Source organism: Oncorhynchus mykiss, chromosome 18 (assembly GCF_057628025.1).
Source record: "Oncorhynchus mykiss isolate SJ-2025 chromosome 18, ASM5762802v1, whole genome shotgun sequence".
Taxonomy (NCBI): Eukaryota; Metazoa; Chordata; class Actinopteri; order Salmoniformes; family Salmonidae; genus Oncorhynchus; species Oncorhynchus mykiss.
Genome location: NC_143039.1, coordinates 27,616,578 through 27,639,953, shown reverse-complemented (window position 1 = coordinate 27,639,953; position 23,376 = coordinate 27,616,578). Strand labels below are relative to the sequence as shown.

Genomic DNA, 23,376 nt, shown 5'->3' with positions numbered 1-23,376 from the left:
TTTTTTATTTATGTAAAACTATGTTTTCATTGTGATTTATCATGGGGTGCTGCAGCACCCTCAGCACCCCTAGTTCCCACAGCAATGACTGGCTATAAGATCTGGATGGATCATTGTAAATGCACGTTTACTAAAATCTCCCTTAGCCCAGGGCTAAGGTGCAATATGAACGTGCCTAATATGTTGTCTTGTGTCAAACTTTATTTTTCAGGAAGTACACAGAGATATATCCTCCGCATGGACAAGGTCTCGTTGGCTATATGCTGCTGGTAGTGGCTCGCAAGTATAATCCGTGCTTAGCCTATTATCTGACGATATTCATTGTTACCCATTGTCACTTCATTCTTAAGTTCTGCACGCAATGCAGAGTCATTATAGCGTAGTCTTCTTTGTAGCAGATATCATGCCTGCACAAATCAAATGTTATTGTCATATATGCAGGATAGACATTCAATGACATGCTTACTGGTGGCAATCTTGTTCACTCATCATAGGGCTATGCCAATTTGATCATGTCATGTTGATCTAGCGCAGTAGTGTAGGCATTGTGTATGGTTTCTGGTGTATAGACCACGGGCCTACTCTTTCCCCTTAACATGTTGTGCTGTTTCCTCTTCCCTTGCTATTGCTCTCTCCTCTCTATTAAGTCTATTAGAATGTATGGAACGCCATAACATCGGCACGTCTTTCATGGTCGTGCCCGGCCGGCCGTGAGCACTCCCGTACACTGGTCTACACAGGCTGATTGCTGGCGTGCTGTTCACAGCTATATGATTTGGATAGGAGTGGACTTGGAACTAAGGTGCTGCAGTAACGGCCATTACAATTATCAAGTGCCCCCTCTGCTGTCAAGGCAGGCAATATCGAACACCATTTGCTAAACAACATGCAATTTAGCTATCCTCTACAGGGAAAATGGTGCATCTATGCTGTTGGTAGTGGCTCAACGTATGGAACACTAAATCACACTGGAGTGTCATCCATGATCGTACCCTGCCGGGTATGAGAATTCCCGTCCACTGATCTACACAGACTGAGTACTGTTCAGAGCTACTTGGCTGCATAGGAGTGGACTTTACTAAGCTGAACTCAAGAGAACTTGTTGAATGGCCTCATCGACAATCCATCTCAGCAATCGTGGTCTGTAAGCTAGTCATTCATATTTGATTTTAAGTAACCTTGCTCAAGTGAAGCTTTGCAACATTAGTCATTTGATCAATCGATTCATCAGCGACTCAAACATGTCATCAATGCTTTATGAGCTCAATAGACCTACTGCTGCCTTTAACTCTTGGCATTTTTATATAATCTCTTCATAAACAAAATGTCTTCCGTTTACTTGATATCAGCCCCAGCAATCAGTTCTCCTGGACTCCTGACTCCAATTAGCTTTTGGAAAGGCCAAGGGGTTCACATACTTTTTTCCAACCTACACTGTGTATGTTTAAATTATGTATTCAATATAGACAAGAAAAATACAATAATTTGTGTTATTAGTTTAAGCACACTATGTTTGTCTATTGTTGTGACTAAGATGAAGATCAGATCAAATGATATGACTAATTTATGCAGAAATCCGTTTCATGTTAACCATGCATATCGTGTGGCTGGGTAGACATACACAGATGTCTCATTTCATCCAGAAACATTCCATATGATACTTTCCAATACAGCAGAATTACCGGCCGCAAACTATTCAATAAAATCCCTTATGACATCCTGTCTCTGTTGTCATGTTAAGCCTGTACTCGATTGCAGGTAGCCTAGTGGTTAGAGCATTGGGCCAGTAACCGGAAGGTTGCTGGATCGAATCCCTGAGTTGCCAAGGTAAAATTCTGTCGTTCTGCCCCTGAGCAAGGCAGTTAACCCACTGTTCCCTGGGCGCTGAAGACGTGGATGTCGATTAAGGCAGCCCCGCGCACCCCTCTGATTCAAAGGGGTTGGGTTAAATGCAGAACACACATTTCAGTTGAATACATTCAGTTGGACAACTGATTAGGTATCCCCCTTTCCCGATTTAAATGCTCTTTAAAACCCCCAAGGTCGATGTCTGCGCCCACGCTGGAATCTAATCAGCACAAAAATACCCAGAAAAATCGGTCAATTTAAGCAAGAGATATCATTGGATGTGTCTCAATCTGCCTATGACGCACTTCCGCATCTGCGGTGACAGAGATAAAGCGGTGTCTGTCGGACCATGAGACATCCCGAAAATCTGTCTTCTCACAAAATCATCTGAACGGTTTGGCATACAAATGTTAATGACTGCTGAGAAGATGAGAATCTGACAAACACGTACATGTTGGGGCCTCACAAGACTCATCCGAAGGTCACCAGTAGAAAAAAATTAAAGTATATATGGAGACTGTTTAGTGCCAAAAATAAGGGGTGTGTGGGCAGAACGCTTTTTCAGTTCTGCCCACACAATTTCTATAGGATTAAGGTCAGGGCTTTGTGATGGCCACTTCAATACCTTGACTTTGTTGTCCTTCAGCCCTTTTGCCTCCATTTTGGAAGTATACTTGGGGTCATTGTCCAATTGGAAGACCCATTTGCGACCAAGCTTTAACTTCCTGACTGATGTCTTGAGATGTTGCTTCAATATATCCACATCATTTTCCTACCTCATGATGCCATCTATTTTGAGAAGTGCACCAGTCCCTCCTGCACCAAAGCACCCCCACAACATGATGCTGCCATCCCCGTGCTTCACGGTTGGGATGGTGTTCTTCGGCTTGCAAGCCTCCCCCTTTTCCTCCAAACATAACAATGGTCACTATGGCTAAACAGTTCTATTTTTGTTTCATCAGACGAGAGGACGTTTCTCCAAAAAGTACAATCTTTGTCCCCATGTGCAGTTGTAAACCGTAGTCTGGCTTTTTATGGTGGTTTTGGAGCAGTGGCTTCTTCCTTGCTGAGCGGCCTTTCAGGTTATGTCGATATAGGACTCATTTTACTGTGGATATAGATACTTTTGTACTTATTTCCTTCAAACAAATGCATTACATTAGCTATCAAATGTGAAGTAAACTCAACTGAGTAATAGGGAATGGAGACTTAACTTGAAAATGTGGAGGATACCTCTTCCTGGTTTTTTTTATACTGTGTTTTGCTTGTTCGGGTTGCTCTCCTCACAGGCAGTTTAGTGTACGTTTTTTCTGTGGTGAGACGAAACTGCCAAACCTCTGAAAGGTATTATTGTGCGTCTGACTTGCAATACAAGATTTGTTCAAGTCTAAAATGTTGGTCCGTAATCGTAACATGGTGTTTGTATGTTCACAGATGAAATTTCACGTTTACGTTCATGTTTCACGCATGGCTTTTCTTACATGCTGACCAGACCGGACACGTCGTGTGCGCGAGCATCGCAAAGTAAGTGTAGAAATCCATGTTATTCAATTATTGCACCCACACTGCTCGCGTCTGCGTTGCCAAGGGCTAAAATAGAAGTCATTCCTATTTCTGACGCAGATCGCGCTGCAAGTCCTGCCTCTCCCATCTCCTCGTTGGTTTATAGAAGCAGGTACCCACGTGCCATCTCCTCATTGGCTATACCCACGTGGGTGACTGAAAGACTAAATGTTTTGCCGGTTGTCGTGGTAATACTATGAAAGTGTACATGCCAATCACCATATAAGTTCAAAGATGAAAAAGCCTGGAAGGAGGTGAGATGACTGGAAACGATTTGGTTGGCCGTTTTATGTGTGGATTACTTGTCGGAGTAGAGGACCTTGTGCATTTCAGGTAAAATAACAACTCAATGTTTATATCCCAGGACAAATTACCCAGCAACAGCAAGCTAGCTAAATAGAACAAATTAGCTAGCAAGTGCAAATTGCCATACATGTTTAATGCTTTTTGACCTGTCCCTAAATGAATGTCATTGGTTCGTTGGAGTTTGTTTTGATATTTTAACCTGCGTGTCGTGATCGCGTTTGGTGTAGGGGGACAAAATAAATTATGCACGATGGCGCACGCGCGCAGCCGGTTTGGGTTCCGTGTTACGATCCTAACAATTTACGTATGGATTTCCTTACGATCCTAATGATACGTATGTTCAACCTATTGGCAGGTATCTGGCTCCATAAGCACTCCTTGATGTAGCATGGGCAACATTTTCCATATCCTCAAATGTATCTGCCGTTGCGAATGTTAATACCACTCTGTGAGGCACATCAATCTACAGGTTGAACATGGTGATATTGTAGACTTCTAAATTGATAGTGCAGTTTGTTTAGGTGATTTTACAGCTAATTAGCTACTTTACATGCTGATATTGTCTTTGATATTACTGTGTGTAGCGACATGTGCTATCTAGCTAGCTAGCTAGCCAGCCCATAGAGAGAGCATTGCATTGTGGGTTTTGTAGTTGACTTGAGCTGGAACAAGTCAAGTTATAACATTAGTTTACAAACAATATTGTTCTCACATGTTAGTGTTATTTAACACTGTAAATTAAAGGAACGAGGGGTTTTGGGTGGTGAAATAAGTTACACTACACAGAATGTATTCATTTGGTGGAACGACCCATTTACTTTCTGGTCTTCGATATTCCCTTTTGAAAACAACAGGTGCAAACATGCAAAAAGTCAATACATATTTATTCTCCCATAGGGGAAATTCATGTAAAAAATATAGCTGCAAAAAGCCATGGCGGGGATCAAGCACCATGGCTCCACCATCAAGACAAAATGGACTGTACAAGGAATGCAAATGTTAAAGGGATCAATCCTATCTAGCTGGGGGACCTTGGTTTATCATACTATTTGTGTATCTAGCTAATAGAAATAAACATATACCATTTATGTTACTACTGTAGTTTTTACCTTCGGACTTCATTGACCAGTGCTGAGAAGGGCTTTTCCCAGGCATACATTTTGATGATCCTGATTCCAGACACCACTTCATTCATGGTGCGTATTCTACTGTCTGTGAGGACAGCAGTTTTACTCCTGCAAGGAAAGGAGTTCCCTCAGTCAGTTCAGACATATCTCCGTGTGAACAAAAACTTCTGACATTTCATGAGTTTAATGAACCAATGGCAATGTTTACAATTAAGATAGCTCTTTCGTAGAATCAGAGAAGTCTGCATTGCTTTAGGGTTTCATAGCGCCAAATCAAAACTATTACGTCCAGCACTTGTGTCGTTGATCATGTGGACAACTTCCCAAGCAAGTGTTCACGAAGCTAACTTTTCTTCACATGTGCTTGAAGTGTTCCAAGAGGTAATCTTTACAGTCAAAACTGAAAAGGGGTTTAAAACATGGGCATCATTACTATAGGTTGACCTAAGGTACCTCTATGACATAATCATTGAAGCATAGGAAACACTCACTGAAACATGTTGCCCCCTACAGATAAGGACATAGTCAACTTCTACTAAGAACCCACTCTGACTGTAAATTCAAGTCATGTCATGTAACGTATGTAATTCACCTGAGGGAGCCGAAGAGCTTTCCAAACATGGTCTGTAGTGGCATGAGGAACAAAAGGACAGCCACGCCTGCCAGGCACGACGGGCCAATCTCATACCACAGGAGTATGATAACCACCACAGCCTGCAGAGGTGCTATCCAGAGGTAGTGCAGATTGGTGGTCACCTACAAAGACCAGTGATCCTTGGTTAATGTAGCTGTTAATGTTTCTAAGTAGTTGCATTTAGCACAACATAGATGATATGATCCTTCGAGCTGGATTCATGACCTAATACAGTGGACAACAGGCCACGCTTGTCATCATACCACTGAAGAAGCTGCATGGGCTCCCCATGTTATATACATTTATATTCTTTCAGTCTGCTTTGAGTTTTGCGTTGGACTATTGTAAACATTTGTGCTAAGCAACCATCTGCATTTTCCATTCATCCATGACTTTGTTCTCTACGTCTGGATTTAACTTATGTACTTTATTTGCCAGGACAGGATGACAAGACGGCTCAAATATTGGTCCATTCCATTCCTGTACATTTGACGAATGGTCAATTGTTATATAAGCTAGAGCCATAACTCTTCAGAAACCTATGGAATGAAGGGTGATGATGTGCTCAACCATTTCATCCAAAGTAACCGCATGTCTTCATGCACTTCCTGCTTTTACCTCATCAAACCTGTTGACATCGTTGGATAGCAGGTTCACTATTTGGCCTGTGGTTGTTCTTCCCATCGCTGCACTGCTGAGACACAGGGCCTATGGGGGAATTAAATTTACTAGTAAATTGTTCTTGAAGATTTTAATTTGTAAAATGCTGTATGCAAGTATGCAGCGTAGAATGACCTTCTTGTAGATCATGTGACACATGGCCACTCGTATCTTCATGCCGGTCCTCAGGACGTGGTAGAAGTAGAGACTTTGGAGGACGGTCAGTGCAACGGTGGACAGAGAGACACCAGCAGCGTAGCCAAAGGCCTCATACAGTGCATCCATATTATCAGGATCGTACTTCTCAAAGTATTGGATCAGCTTTCCCAAGAACACTGGCTGGATCACCTTAACCACCTCCTATTGGGGGAATAAGAGAGAGGTAGAGCGATTTCAACCTGAACTCAAATCCACTTATTTACACTGTAAAAGCTGACATATATGGAAAGATAACCCACTCACCATGTACTGTAGGTACATAGATCAAATGTTCTTTTAAAAAACAGGCAAACGTATATTTCTACATACTACAGTGAAACTAAAGATCCCCAGCACTGCGTAGGGTTTCCCATAGCACTTCACGATGGCTTTGGTGAGTTTGGGCATACGCAGTTCCTTGGCAGCCATTCGAACCTCCTTATCCCAATATCTGGAAAGATTAGCACATTGTTAAGACTATGATCAGAAAGCAGAACACAGGCCATTCATATTTTTGTAATCTCTACCTGGGACTATTTGGAGCCTAAATACACAATGGTGCTAAGTTCAGTGGTTTAGCATGAAACTCCAAATGGAGCAAGGGAAAGTCATCAATCAACGCTCAGAAAAAAAAAAAAAAAGAAGACAGACAATACAAGAAGGGATGTAAACAATGAAGAGGGAAAGGGCTAGGCTAGGGGATAGGGCTAGGCAAGGGGATAGGGCTAGGCTATGGGATATGGCTAAAGGATAGGCCTAGGGGATAGGGCTAGGCTAGGGGATAAGGCTAGGGGATAGGTCTGGGAGATGGGGATAGGGCTAGGCTAGAAGATAAGAGGATAGGGCTGGGGGATAAGGCTAGAGGATAGGGCTAGGCTAGGAGATACGGCTAGGCTAGAGGATAGGGCTAGGCTAGGGGATAGGGATAGGTTAGGGGATAGGGATAGGTTAGGGGATAGGCCCAGGGGTAGGGCTAGGTCCTAGGGAGAAAAATAGAGCTGGGCCACAGTATGTCATACCTCTGTAGTTCCTCTCCCAGGCCCTGAGAAGCATCATCGGGAAGCACTTGGTACATGTCATCTTCCTCTAGCCTCCGCTTATTTCCAATACTGAATAAAGGGGTTACCCAACTGATAGAGAAGAAAAAGGAGGGGAGAGAGAGACAGAGCAGGTTAATTAACCAATGAATCAATTAACCAATGCATTAATTAACCAATGTATTAATTAGCCAGTGCAATAAGAAATGAACTAATGCAATAATTAACCAATGCAGATTGAGGAAAGAGAACTCACAAAATAGGAAGTGGATGTGTATGAGCAACATTTCATCCATGAACCCCAACGTCAAAATGCACTGTACTAAATGTTCTGCTTTATGTTTTTTTATTTTATTAGGATATACATAGTAGAAGGGCCTGGTTTTTGGAAGAATTCAACTGGCCTTGTTTGTTGGCACTGCCCTACGACAACTTGGTTGAAGAGTAACAAATTAAATGTACCTTAAATAAGTAGCTTTATCTTTTTACGAATGACTGCTTCAGGGTTCAAGTGTTAACCAATAGCTCATTTGTTTTAATTGTGTCAGCCAACTTTACGTGACATCAGCCACTCTCCCTCAGCAGTGTCACTGATATAGGAATTAGCATGGAACAAATAATATTCTATTACAGGTGGTAACTGTTGCTTGATCAATATGCATGCAAGAACAATGTTTTTACATCTAAACGCCGGCACAATTGTATAAATGTCGACAGAACACATTTAGTTCGACATGGTGGGATCCATTTGTTGGTAAAATGTATTTATGGGCAAATATTGATATAATAACCATCACATCGTAGTAAACTTAGAGTCATGCGATGATATGTTGTGTGGTCCTCCCACTACGACTCAGGAAAGCATGCAGTTTATTAAGCTACAGATGAAATCAATTATGAGGAACTTCACTGGGTGGTGAATGTGTAAGGTGATTCTCCTTTCCAATAAATATTGAGGGTCTTATTCTGGTGACATGATGATCGATGCTTGGCTGCCGTTTGACAAATACAAAAAATATTGGTTATTCATAAAAATCTCATAATGTAGGTAGACTACCCACACTGCATCAGCAAGCTGTTGGTTAAAGAGCATGTGCCAAGACCAGAGCGGGCACATTTGTCGTATGACAACAGTTGTGACAAAACCATCAGTAGTGTTGATAAATGTGATGGAAACCCAATTAACTTGTATTTTTCATTCAGTACATGGAAATTTAAAGGCAAAAGTTATTGTTATGTGCACTATGTCCTCACACACAGCCTTTTATCCGCAAAAAGTCTGTTTGATGGAAACATCTCAGGTCTAAAATGCGCAAATAGTTTTATAAAGATTTTTGAATATTCACATGGAAATCTATCGCTAATTGGATGGAAACCTAACTACTGTTACCTTGTTTTTCAGCTTGAAAGAGCATTGCAACTGGTTGCCTCCTTCAAACTGAAGCAATGAGCAGTGTGGAATGGCACATTCAGATCTGGATGTGTCAAATCACAAATCTTCATTGTGCTCAAAACAACCAGTTCATCATACTGTGCATCAACACTGTGCAACATTCTCTCTGAACTCTAGTACGGCTCATGGGATAGAAGGTTAACTTTTTGACTGACCTGTGATCAGTTTGCTTGCTTTGCTCTACTGATTTTGTGGTGTTTTCTAACCCTGGAAAACACTGAATGGATAATCAGGCAGCATTGAATGGATAATCTGGGGTCTGCGGCCAGCCGCACCACTTAAACTGAAGGATGGGGCTGGAGAAGTGTAACCGCTCTCAAATGTAATAGATGTGGGTCTATGCTGAGTGACAGTCCATGAGATATTTTGAAGCTTTACATTGATTGTTTACAAAACTCAAAAGACAACAAAAATATAAACAAGAGCAATACAACCATATGTTGGGTTATGATAATTGAAATGAGCACGTGACAGCGGAGAATATCCAGATAGTCTCTTTAAAAAGACCACTGACACATGAAAAATTGGACAATTCCACAGAAAAACTATTGTTGAAACAGTGCATTCGGAAAGTATTCAGACCCCTTGACTTTTTTCCACATTTTGTTACGCTACAGCCTTATTCTAAAATGTATTAAAGGACCTCAATACCCCTTAAATGACAAAACAAAAACAGGTTTTTAGACATAAAATAAATAAATAATGAAATATCACAAGGCTTGGACACTTTTACTGAACCCCCCCTGTAAAGGGTAGACTAATGTAGGATAATTGATGTACCCTACGAGAGATCCTGAGCAAAACAAATGAAGGTGAACACGGTTTTGACATAGTGGCTCTTGATCAAAAGAAGGCTTTTGACTTCATCTTGCGAAAATACTTACGGAACGCTATGGCAGCCTATGGATTCCCAACAAGGTTTATAAACAAGGCGAAATCTCTGTATGCCAAGACTGTATGCCAGGTGAACAGTAAATGGCCACCTGACAGAGGATGTGATCATAAAGAGCAGAGTTAAACAAGGTTGCCCTTGCTCAGCCCTATACAGTATGGCTATAAGTCCCTTATTGACAAACATCAAAGAAGATAAAAGGGTGTATTATTAGATCAAGATAAAGTGTCGAGTCTAGGATACGCCGACGACGTGACTGTTCTTGTTCACACACAAAAAGGAATTTGACATTGTCAGAGTACTTTTGGCATTATGAGAAAGTATCTGCCGCAAGGCTAAATCAGGCCAAATCAGAGGCAGTATAGACAGGAAAACCTGAAAAGAAAACTACTTGGGATATAGAGGTAAAGGAAGAAATCAAAATATTGGGATTGATTGTGTGCAATAAAGAGTTTGCAGAGAGAAATTGGGAGAAAAAGAGTTGGAAGTGAAAGAAGAAGTAAATAAATGATCAAACCGAATTACCAACTTCAAGTCAAGAATCAATATCAACAAAATGTTTAACCTATCCAAAGTGATGTTCTTGAGTACTGTATTTCCTCCCACAGAAAAGTGCGTGAAGAAATTAAACAACACGCAGCGGTCTAAGGCACTGTATCGCAGTGCTTGAGGCGTCACAACAGCGCTGGGTTCGATCCCAGGCTGACCGGGAGACCCATGAGGAGGCGCACAATTGGCCCAGAGTCGTCCGAGTTAGAGAAGGGTTTGGCCGGCCAGGATTTCCTTTTCAGCTTTCAGCTGTGCTAACATAATTGAAAAAGGCTTTTCAAATGATCAATTAGCCTTTTAAAATGATAAACTTGGATTAGCTAACACAATGTGCCATTGGAACACAGGAGTGATGGTTGCTGATAATGGGCCTCTGAACGCCTATGTATTCCGTTAAAAAATTGCAGTTTCCAGCTACAACCGTAATTTACAACATTAACCATGTCTACACTGTATTTCTGATCAATTTGAAATGTATTTTAAATGGACAAAGATGCAGCTTTTCTTTCAAAAACAAGGACATTTCCAACTGACCCCAAACTTTTGAACGGTAGTATATATCACACACACAGTGCCTTTGGAAGAGCCCTTGACTTTTTCCACATTTTGGTAGGTCACAGCCTTATTCTAAAATTGATTAAATCATTTTTTGCCCCGCTCATCAATCTACACAATAACCCATAATAACAAAGCAAAAAAACATGTTTTTTTTTGTCATAAAAATAAATGCAAATGATAGCACATAAGTATTCAGACCCTTTACTCAGTACTCTGTTGAAGCACCTTTGGCAGTGATTACAGCCTCAAATCTTCTTGGGTATGACGCTACAAGCTTGACACACCTGTATTTGGGGAATTTCTCCCATTCTTAGGGTCGTTGTCCTGTTGGAAGGTGAACCTTCACCCCAGAGGTCCTGTGCGCTCTGGAGCAGGTTTTCATCAAGGATCTCTCTGTACTTTGCTCTGTTCATCTTTGCCTCGATCCTGACTAGTCTCCCAGTCTCTGTCGCTGAAAAACATCCCCACAGCATGATGCCACCACCACCATGCTTCACCGTAGGGATGGTGCCAGGTTTTCTCCAGACGTGACGATTGGCATTCAGAGAAAAGAGTTCAATCTTGGTTTCATCATACCAGAGAATCTTGTTTCTCATGGTCTGAGAGTTTTTAGTTGCCTTTTGGCAAACTCCAAGCGGGCTGTTATATGCCTTTTACTGAGGAGTGGCTTGTGTCTGGCCACTCTACCATAAAGGCCTAATTTGTAGAGTGGTGCAGAGATGGTTGTCCTTCTGGAAGGTTCTCCCATCTCCACAGAGGAACTCTAGAGCTCTGTCAGAGTGAGCATCATGTTCTTGGTCACCTCCCTAACCAAAGCCCTTCTACTCCGATTGCTCAGTTTGACCGGGCGGCCAGCTCTAGGAAGAGTCTTGGGGGTTCCAAACTTCTTTCATTTAAGAATGATAGAGGCCATTGTGTTCTTGGGGAACTTCAATGCTGCAGACATGTTTTGGTACCCTTTCCCAGATCTGTTGCTTGACACAGACCAGTCTCTGTGCTCTACAGAGAATTCCTTCGACCTCATGGCTTAGTTTTTGCTCTGACATGCACTGTCAACTTAGCTAAAGTTAAGATGGTCAGCTATATGATATGGTCATTAATTGAAGCAAACCAAAACATTGTTTAGAAAGTAGTAATTAGTTGCCTGGTTTGCTACATTGACACATACTAAATTCATTTTTAAAACAGATGGGTTTATTGGTGTCATGCAGCCTGTAGTTTTTGTGTTTATACTTTTTCATAATGACAATGACAAGTTTGATGTCGAACGACAATAGAATGTTCATGATGCCACTGTGATAACTGTCTACAGACATGTCGGTAAACGCAGTATAAACCAGCCTTTAGTCTTGAAATATTTGGTTGTTTAGTACACTTCTGCACTCACTCTGTTTAGCACATGGCCTCAAGTGTATCCTTAAAGAGATGGGAAGGGCTAAGGCTTACTTAAGAGGGTGTGAACTATGCTGAATGAGTGTAGACAAAGAGCTCTCCAGTAGGTGTACCAAAACATTCAAGGACCATTTTCTCAAAAGTGGGGTTACAAGTTAATCAACTTTCAAAGCATAATTACTTTTCCATTGATCCTCTGTAGTGTATGATATACAATTTTCTAGCTCTGAGTCTTTACTTCTATCCAATTTAAAAAACACAATTTCAAATTTTGCTACATAAGACCGAATCGAGCCGCTAGGTCACAAATGGGCCCCATCTACTGCTCGACAGGCAGAGCCCGTAAATGATTGGGAAATTCACCTAAAACACTTGTCAGGTATAGTTCACTTTTATGTCACTCAAATATACAATTAATGGTGGCCAATAGAGAGATATCTTGAGGCTACCCTCACTTATCTGTAATTACATGATCAATTTATGTTTGCTCATCATGAAGTTATTTGCTGTACAACTCTGATGATAGAGCTAAACATGCACAATTGTTTGGCATGGAATAATTGTAAATGTGTAGTTCTAACTATTCGTAGCATATCATACATTTTTCATATTCCTAATATATTGTATGTTTGCAAATTCATAACATATCATACGAAAAGGACGATGGACATCCACAAATTAATACATCCATACGAAATGTTACATATCATACTAAATGGAGTGTATACTGTAGGATTTACATACATAATCATACAAAATGCTCTGAGACCAGGTTGCTTCAAGAGGTTAATGATACTGTATTACAATCAAATAGTTAATATCAACATTTACTTAACAATCCCTTGACTGTTGTTAATGGTTTTAGCAGGCAAATCAAATGCTCTGTAACTTATTGTGAACAAGCTAGGACTGATGGTTTGGTTAGCTAAACTATCAAGTCTGTTCGTTTGCTTATCAAGGCAACTACTGTAGCTAGCTTCTGGTAAACTTGCTAGCTACTTCAGTGCACATGCAGCAGCTACTATTCCTGGGATTCACATAAAACGCACAGACACGTTACAAAGTACAGAACAAGACCAACAACATAAAATATGACATTAAGTTCAATAAAAAAATCCCGCCAAAATTAAATAAACGTGATATATAGGAAAGACACCAAGGGACAACAAAAACACTATTTACACACTATTCATATATACATATGTATATATACAGTAGTTAAATTAGATCTTAAGACAGATGAGAGGCGCTGTGATACATTACGTTTTTGTATCTGTTTTTTTTAAGTTAAACTTGCTTTTTGCCTGAGTAAGCAGTAACCAATGGTGCAGAGCATTCAACTCGGGGCTCTATGTGTTCTCTGGAAAATAAATGCAACTCCGTGAAAGGTCAGTTCCACTCCACTCGTTATTTTTCCATAGAACGCATAGCCAGCCCCTTGTTGATTATCCCTTACTAATCGGCTACTTTCAAAATATCGAGCTACAGTGTTAACTGTAAACAGCGTTGTATACTTACCAGAAAAACACCCGTGAAAATAAATTGGCTGTTGTTAATGGATTAAATTGCACATCTCTCTTCAGTTGTTCCATTGTTGTGTTATGACACCATGCCAAAATGTGTAAATAAATAAACCGGTGAGGAGGAGTCTACCGTGTCCAGACGAATTCACATTCATGTTCTGTTTTCAAGGTTGTCAAACATCGTCTTAAGCTTTGTTTTACCATTGACAATTACAGATGATTTCGTAATTGTATTTCGATTTCCTAACCTTACATATAATTATGTAATCTGATTTACTTATTTCCGTCCCTGAATTGTTTGATCAAAGTTTTCGCCACCAGCTCGTTATATCGGCCATAAAAACTACAACCGGTCTGCCAAATGCGCCTAGGGTTGCCAGGTGATCCTGAATTTATAGGCCAATGACTACTTAAAACCCACACACAAGGCCTGAAAACTAGCCCATTTTTTTTTGTTCGCAGCAAGAGAGGAGTTGCCACATCTAACCAATAAACAATTTTTCCATAACGTTATTGAGTCAATTAAGAAGGAATCTCAATTTAACTTCTAATGACCTAAGCAAAATTCGGGTTTCCATCAAATGACTAATTATTGCGAGAAAATGTGACTAATAAATTCATTAGAATATGTCACAAGAAAAAATATAATTTGCCATTATTAAACTTTAAAATGCGAATGTGCCTTTATTATGTGCCAGATGTTAAGACTGCAAACCATTATAAATGGCCTATCTGCAAGATAATTTCAATAGGCATAGTCTAGGCCTACTGACTAAAATCTGGGTTTATTGTTGTAATCCAATTTCGTCATGGTTCGGTTAGTTAGATGCAGGCATCGCCTTACAAAATGATATGACACAAAATCATTTTGGGCTATTAGCCCATACAAACGCATTGAATAGCAGATTCACTACATGAAACAAGAGATCGTCCCAACATAAAGTGTCTGTCTGCAATTGCAATAGAACTGTGACCATAATCATAATTGATAACTTCCCATTTCCTGAACTAAACATGTCCATTAATATTTGCATAACAACACAAGGTTACAACAACAAACTGAAGTTATAGGCTATTTACTAAACCGTTTTCCAGCTCCAGGTAGGCTATACAAGTGGCACAAATTTGCAATGACTCCAGATATAATAATTTCCACATATGTATTGTATAAAATGGTAGGCTAGCCTAAATATGCATATAAATAAATAGCCTAATTGATGGCCAACAGATGCAAATGTATAATTCTCCACATTTAATGTCAGTTTCATTCTGGACTTTTCCTCATAACAGAAAAACGTGAGGTAGTTCCTTAACTTCCATTTCAAATTGCCACTGGCGCAGCGCTTGAGATCCAAGAACTGAGCATGTGTAAAACCCTTCCCTTGATCATTTTCATTTTATTTTTTACATGTAACCTTTATTTAACTAGGCAAGTCAGTTAAGAACAAATTCTTATTTACAATGATGGCCTACCCCGGCCAAACCTTGTCGACGCTGGGCTAATTGTGCACCTCCTTAATGGGACTCCCAATCCCGGCCGGATGTGATACAGCCTGGATTCGAACCAGGGACTGTAGTGAAGCCTCTTGCACTGAGATGCAGTGCCCTTAGACCGCTGCAACACTTGGCTTATCTGGTTTACCATAAGTAAAGTTGAAATTAGAATGCAGTTTAAACCACCTCTGAGGGAATTTATCGTGCTTCGTCACCGTTATTTCTTGATGCGCATCAGTTCTAGCGTGTTAATATGTTTTATGGGAAAGGGTTGGAAATAGGTGTCTCCATAATGACAATCTAAACAGCCTACCTGCACGTGCTGCTCTGTCTCATTTCACACCTCTCACTCAGCTGTCTCAACACACACACACAGACACTCCTCCGTCCTTCCCCACCACTCCCACTCACTCAAAAACAGGCTGCCTCACTGCCTGATAGTCAGCAGCAGCAGGTCACGGTGAAATATATATTTGTATGAAATTGCCGTGGCGGCCGCGTGCAATTTAGAAGCAGCCCAAATGCCAATACATTTTTTTACGTGACATATTTTTTAAAAGTACCCCAATGTGTTCAAAAACAGAAGACATGGCAACCCTGTGTGCACCCAGTTGCCGCACATGCACAGCAGGCCCAAGCTCGTTATCCCACTGAAGTCTAATAAAAAAAATCTAAATCAAATGTATTGGTCACATGCACGTGTTTAACCGATGTTGTTGCGGGTCTAGCGAAATTCTTGTGTTTCTAGCTCCGACAACATATACCCAAAATACACATACATCTAAGTAAGGAATGGATTAAGAATATATATATACATATACACTACCATTCAAAAGTTTGGGGTCACTTAGAAATGTCCTTGTTTATGAAAGAAAAATGATTGTTTTGTCCATTAAAATAACATCAAATTGATCAGAAATACAGTGTAGACATTGCTAATGTTGTAAATGACTATTGTAGCTGGAAATGGCTGATTGTTTATGGAATATCTACATAGGCGTACAGAGGCCCATTATCAGCAACCATCCCTCCTGTGTCCCAATGGTCCGTTGAATAAGCTAATACAAGTTGTTCATTTTAAAAGACTAATTGATCATTATGAAACCCTTTTGCAAGTATGTCAGCACAGCTAAAAACTGAATCCATTTCAAATCAGCCATTTCCAGCTATAATAGTCATTACATTAACAATGTTTATACTCTATTTCTGATCAATTTGGTGTTATTTTAATGGACAAAAAAATATATTTTCTCTCAAAAACAATGACATTTCTAAGTGACCCCAAACTTTTGAATGGTAGTGTCTGTCAGAGTGGCATTGGACTAAGATACAGTGGCATAGTATAGAATACAGTATTTACAGTGCCTTGCGAAAGTATTCGGCCCCCTTGAACTTTGCGACCTTTTGCCACATTTCAGGCTTCAAACATAAAGATATAAAACTGTATTTTTTTGTGAAGAATCAACAACAAGTGGGACACAATCATGAAGTGGAACGACATTTATTGGATATTTCAAACTTCTTTAACAAATCAAAAACTGAAAAATTGGACGTGCAAAATTATTCAGCCCCCTTAAGTTAATACTTTGTAGCGCCACCTTTTGCTGCGATTACAGCTGTAAATCGCTTGGGGTATGTCTCTATCAGTTTTGCACATCGAGAGACTGACATTTTTTTCCCATTCCTCCTTGCAAAACAGCTCGAGCTCAGTGAGGTTGGATGGAGAGCATTTGTGAACAGCAGTTTTCAGTTCTTTCCACAGATTCTCGATTGGATTCAGGTCTGGACTTTGACTTGGCCATTCTAACACCTGGATATGTTTATTTTTGAACCATTCCATTGTAGATTTTGCTTTATGTTTTGGATCATTGTCTTGTTGGAAGACAAATCTCCGTCCCAGTCTCAGGTCTTTTGCAGACTCCATCAGGTTTTCTTCCAGAATGGTCCTGTATTTGGCTCCATCCATCTTCCCATCAATTTTAACCATCTCCCCTGTCCCTGCTGAAGAAAAGCAGGCCCAAACCATGATGCTGCCACCACCATGTTTGACAGTGGGGATGCTGTGTTGCTTTTACGCCAAACATAACGTTTTGCATTGTTGCCAAAAAGTTCAATTTTGGTTTCATCTGACCAGAGCACCTTCTTCCACATGTTTGGTGTGTCTCCCAGGTGGCTTGTGGCAAACTTTAAACTACACTTTTTATGGATATCTTTAAGAAATGGCTTTCTTCTTGCCACTCTTCCATAAAGGCCAGATTTGTGCAATATACGACTGATTGTTGTCCTATGGACAGAGTCTCCCACCTCAGCTGTAGATCTCTGCAGTTCATCCAGAGTGATCATGGGCCTCTTGACTGCATCTCTGATCAGTCTTCTCCTTGTATGAGCTGAAAGTTTAGAGGGACGGCCAGGTCTTGGTAGATTTGCAGTGGTCTGATACTCCTTCCATTTCAATATTATCGCTTGCACAGTGCTCCTTGGGATGTTTAAAGCTTGGGAAATCTTTTTGTATCCAAATCCGGCTTTAAACTTCTTCACAACAGTATCTCGGACCTGCCTGGTGTGTTCCTTGTTCTTCATGATGCTCTCTGCGCTTTTAACGGACCTCTGAGACTACCACAGTGCAGGTGCATTTATACGGCGACTTGATTACACACAGGTGGATTGTATTTATCATCATTAGTCATTTAGGTCAACATTGGATCATTCAGAGATCCTCACTGAACTTCTGGAGAGAGTTTGCTGCACTGAAAGTAAAGGGGCTGAATAATTTTGCACGCCCAATTTTTCAGTTTGTGATTTGTTAAAAAAGTTTGAAATATCCAATAAATGTCGTTCCACTTCATGATTGTGTCCCACTTGTTGTTGATTCTTCACAAAAAAATACAGTTTTATATCTTTATGTTAGAAGCCTGAAATGTGGCAAAAGGTCGCAAAGTTCAAGGGGGCCGAATACTTTCGCAAGGCACTGTATATATGAGATGGGCGATGCAATATTTACACACAATTAAAGTGACTAAGATACCGTAGAATAGTATAGAGTACAGTTCATACATATGAGATGAGTAATGCAAGACATGGAGACATTATTAAAATGGCTAGTGTTTCATATCCTTACAGTGGCCAGTGATTCTTAATCTATGTCTATAGGCAGCTGCCTCTGATGTGCTAGTGATGGCTGTTTAGCAGTCTGATGGCCTTGAGATAGAAGCTGTTTTGCAGTCTCTCGGTCCCAGCTTTGATGCACCTGTACTGACCTCGCCTTCTGGATGATAGCGGGGTGAACAGGCAGTGGCTCGGGTGGTTGATGTCCTTGATTAACTTTTTGGCCTTCCTATGGCATCGGGTGGTGTAGGTGTCCAGGAAGGCGGTAAGTTTGCCCCCGGTAATGCGTTGGGCAGACCTCACCACCCTCTGGAGAGCTTTGCGGTTGTGGGCGGTGCAGTTGCAGTTGCCGTACCAGGTGGTGATACAGCCCGACAGGATGCTCTCAATTGTGCATCTGTAAAAGTTTGTGAGCGTCTTAGGTGTTAAGACACATTTCTTTAGCCTCCTGAGGTTGAAGAGACACTTCAAGAGACACTCCTTCTTCACTACACTGTCTGGGTGGACCATTTAAGTTTGTCAGTGATGTGTACGCCGATGAACTTGAAGCTTTCCACCTTCACCATTGCGGTCCCATCGATGTGGATAGGGGGGTGCTCACTCTGCTGTTTTCTGACGTCCACAATCATCTCCTTAGTTTTGTTGACGATGAGTGAGAGGTTATTTTCCTGGCACCACACTCCCAGAACCCTCACCTCCTCCCTGTAGGCTGTCTCATCGATGTTAGTAATTAAGCCTACTACTGTTGTGTCGTCTGCAAACTTGATGATTGAGTTGGAGGCGTGCTTGGCCACGTAGTCATGGGTGTACAGGGAGAACAGGAGGGGGCTGAGCATGCACCCTTGTTGGGCCCCAGTGTTGAGAATCAGTGAAGAGGTGGTGTTGTTTCCTACCTTCACCACCTGGGGGAGACCCGTCAGGAAGTCCAGGACCCAGTTGCACAAAGTGGGGTTGAGACCCAGGGCCTCGAGCTTGATAATGAGCTTGGAGGGTAATATGGTCTCGAATTCTGAGCTATAGTCAACGAACAGCATTCTTACATAGGTATGACTCTTGTCCAGATGGGGCAGGGCAGTGTGATTTGGTGGCGATTGCATCGTCTGTGGATCTATTGGGGCGGTAAGCAAAATGAAGTGGGTCTAGGGTTGCAGGTAAAGTGGAGGTGATGTGATCCTTGACTAGCCTAAAATGACATACCCAAATCTAACTGCCTGTAGCTCAGGACCTGAAGCAAGGATATGCATTTTCTTGATACCACTTGGAAGGAAACACTTTGAAGTTTGTGGAGATGTGAAATGAATATAGGAGAATATAACACATTAGATCTGGTAAAAGATAATAAAAAAAAATATTTTTGAAATGCAAGAGAAATGCTCTAATGTACAGTATTATTCCAGCCCAAGCTCAATTTAGATTTTGGCCACTAGATGGCAGCAGTGTATGTGCAAAGTTTTAGACTGATCCAATAAACCATTGTGTTTCTGTACAAAATGTGGTATCAAGACTGCCCAAATGTGCCTAATAGGTTTATTAATAACTTTTCAAGTTCATAACTGTGCACTCTCCTCAAACAATAGCATGGTATTATTTCACTGTAATAGCTACTGTAAATTGGACAGTGGTTCTAAATCAATAGTTGTTTAGTAGTCCAAAAATTTCAGAAACATTAAATCAAATCAAATCAAATTTTATTTGTCACATACACATGGTTAGCAGATGTTAGTGCGAGTGTAGCAAAATGCTTGTGCTTCTAGTTCCAACAATGCAGTAATAACAAGTAATCTAACTAACAATTCCAAAACTACTGTCTTGTACACAGTGTAAGGGGATAAAGAATATGTACATAAGGATATATGAATGAGTGATGGTACAGAGCAGCATAGGCAAGATACAGTAGATGGTATAGAGTACAGTATGTACAAATGAGATGAGTATGTAAACAAAGTGGCATAGTATAGTATAAAGTGGCTAGTGATACATGTATTACATAAGGATACCGTCGATGATATAGAGTACAGTATATACGTATGCATATGAGATGAATAATGTAGGGTAAGTAACATTTATATAAGGTAGCATTGTTTAAAGTGGCTAGTGATATATTTACGTCATTTCCCATCAATTCCCATTATTAAAGTGGCTGGAGTTGAGTCAGTGTCAGTGTTAGTGGTGGCTGTTTAACAGTCTGATGGCCTTGAGATAGAAGCTGTTTTTCAGTCTCTCGGTCCCAGCTTTGATGCACCTGTACTGACCTCGCCTTCTGGATGATAGCGGGGTGAACAGGCAGTGGCTCGGGTGGTTGATGTCCTTGATGATCTTTATGGCCTTCCTGTGACATCGGGTGGTGTAGGTGTCCTGGAGGGCAGGTAGTTTGCCCCCGGTGATGCGTTGTGCAGACCTCACTACCCTCTGGAGAGCCTTACGGTTGAGGGCGGTGCAGTTGCCATACCAGGCGGTGATACAGCCCGCCAGGATGCTCTCGATTGTGCATCTGTAGAAGTTTGTGAGTGCTTTTGGTGACAAGCCGAATTTCTTCAGCCTCCTGAGGTTGAAGAGGCGCTGCTGCGCCTTCTTCACGATGCTGTCTGTGTGAGTGGACCAATTCAGTTTGTCTGTGATGTGTATGCCGAGGAACTTAAAACTTGCTACCCTCTCCACTACTGTTCCATCGATGTGGATAGGGGGGTGTTCCCTCTGCTGTTTCCTGAAGTCCACAATCATCTCCTTAGTTTTGTTGACGTTGAGTGTGAGGTTATTTTCCTGACACCACACTCCGAGGGCCCTCACCTCCTCCCTGTAGGCCGTCTCATCGTTGTTGGTGATCAAGCCTACCACTGTTGTGTCGTCCGCATTAAACTTGCTTGACCATGCTGTGTAGGTCATGTAAATGTTTGTTACATGCAATAAATATGCTTTATGGACTTCACCGGATAGATGTTGCTCTCCGGTTTTGTGATGAAACAAAGGTGTGATTGAATTTATTCTGCCACTGTGTCTTATTGTCTCAGCCTTATGCCTATACAGTGCCTTCGGAAAGTGTTCAGACCTCTTGACTTTTTCCACATTTTGTTAAATAACAGACTAATTCTAAAATGTATTAAATAATTTGTTTCTCTCAGCAATACACACATAATACCCCATAATGCCAAAGCAAAAACAGTTTTTTTAGAAATTGTTTAAAATGTCTAACAAATAAAACACAGAAATACCTTATATTCATAAGTATTCAGACCCTTTGCTATGAGACTCGAAATTGAGCTCAGGTGGATCCTCTTTCCATTGATCATCCTTGAGATGTTTCTACAACTTGATTGGAGTCCAGCTGTGGTAAATTCAATTGATTGTACATGATTTGGAAAGGCACACGCCTGTCTATATAAGGTTCCACAGATGCACCGTGCATGTCAGAGCAAAAACCAAGGCATGAGGTCGAAGGAATTGTCCGTAGAGCGCCGAGACAAGATTGTGTCAAGGCACAGATCTGGGGAGAAGGGCCTTGGTCAGGGAGGTGACCAAGAACCTAAATACCACATACACACTTTAAGACTACATAGGAGCACACATGCACTACCCTGTGCGCTTACGTTAATGCAGGACCCGCACTGCAAGCAGGGGGAGGTATGTGTTACCATGTATTACACTGAGGTTTTAGTGTAAACAAAGTTGATGTAAACCCACATGGGAACACCTGTATAAATGCACACAGACAAAGACAGACTTACATTTGAAGTCGGAAGATTACATACACTTAGGTTGGAGTCATTAAAACTTGTTTTTCAACCACTCCACAAATTTCTTGTTAAAAAACTATAGTTTAGGCAGGTTGGTTAGGACATCTACTTTGTGCATGACACAAGTCATTTTTCCAACATTTGTTTACAGACAGATGATTTCACTTATAATTCACTGTATCACAATTCCAGTGGGTCAGAAGTTTACATACACTAAGTTGACTGTGCCTTTAAACAGCTTGGAAAATTCAAAACAAATTGTTTCGTGGCTTTAAAAGCTTCTGATAGGCTAATTGACATAATTTGAGTCAATTGGAGGTGTACCTGTGAATGTATTTCAAGGCCTACCTTCAAACTCAGTGCCTCTTTGCTTGACATCATGGGAAAATCAAAAGAAAATCAGCCAACACCTCCAAAAAAACATTTGGAGACCAAGTCTGGTTCATCCTTGGGAGCAATTTCCAAACACATGAAGGTACCACGTTCATCTGTACAAACAATAGTACGCAAGTATAAACACCATGGGACCACGCAGCTGTAATACCGCTCAGGAAGGAGACGCCTTCTGTCTCCTAGAGATGAACGTATTTTGGTGCGAAAAGTGTAAATCAATCCCAGAACAACAGCAAAGGACCTTGTGAAGATGCTGGAGGAAACAGGCACAAAAGTATCTATATCCACAGTAAAATGAGTCCTATATCAACATAAGATGAAAGGCCGCTCGGCAAGGAAGAAGCCACTGCTCAAAAAACACTATAAAAAAGTAAGACTACGGTTTGCAACTGCACATGGGGACAAATTTCGTACTTTTTGGAGAAATGTCCTCTGGTCTGATGAAACAAAAATAGAACTGTTTGGCCATTATGACCACCGTTATGTTTGGAGGAAAAAGGGGGAGGCTTGCAAGCAGAAGAATACCATCCCAACCGCGAAGCATGAGGGTGGGAGCATCATGTTGTGGGTGCGCTTTGCTGCAGGAGGGACTGGTGCACTTCACAAAATAGATGGCATCATGAGGTAGGAAAATTGTGGATATATTGAAGCAACATCTCAAGACATCAGTCAGGAAGTTATAAAGCTTGGTCGTAGGTGGGTCTTCCAATTGGACAATGACCCCAAGCACACTTCCAAAGTTGTGGCAAAATGGCTTAAGGACAACAAAGTCAAGGTATTGGAGTGGCCATCACAAAACCCTGACCGTAATCCTATAGAAATTGTGTGGGCAGAACTGAAAAAGCGTATACGAGCAAGGAGGCCTACAAACCTGACTCAGTTACACCAGCTCTGTCAGGAGGAATGGGACAAA

General features: G+C 41.1%; 2 protein-coding genes across 2 annotated transcripts in view; one reads left to right on the top strand and one right to left on the bottom strand.

Annotated features, from left to right (window-relative positions):
• The window catches only part of LOC110495776 (ATP-binding cassette sub-family C member 4), a 45,274-nt gene extending 31,126 nt beyond the window's left edge, over positions 1 to 14,148 (bottom strand). The window contains exons 1-7 of the mRNA XM_036952233.2: positions 13,736 to 14,148; positions 7,356 to 7,466; positions 6,667 to 6,787; positions 6,274 to 6,498; positions 6,097 to 6,186; positions 5,437 to 5,600; positions 4,827 to 4,952 (exon numbers count right to left, since the gene is read on the bottom strand). Coding sequence (XP_036808128.2) covers positions 4,827 to 4,952; positions 5,437 to 5,600; positions 6,097 to 6,186; positions 6,274 to 6,498; positions 6,667 to 6,787; positions 7,356 to 7,466; positions 13,736 to 13,809 — 911 coding nt within the window. The 5' untranslated portion in view covers positions 13,810 to 14,148. The remainder of the gene's footprint in view (positions 1 to 4,826; positions 4,953 to 5,436; positions 5,601 to 6,096; positions 6,187 to 6,273; positions 6,499 to 6,666; positions 6,788 to 7,355; positions 7,467 to 13,735) is intronic.
• The window catches only part of LOC110495778 (ATP-binding cassette sub-family C member 4), an 88,272-nt gene that overhangs the window by 63,485 nt on the left and 1,411 nt on the right, over positions 1 to 23,376 (top strand). The gene's annotated exons all lie outside the window — the stretch shown is intronic.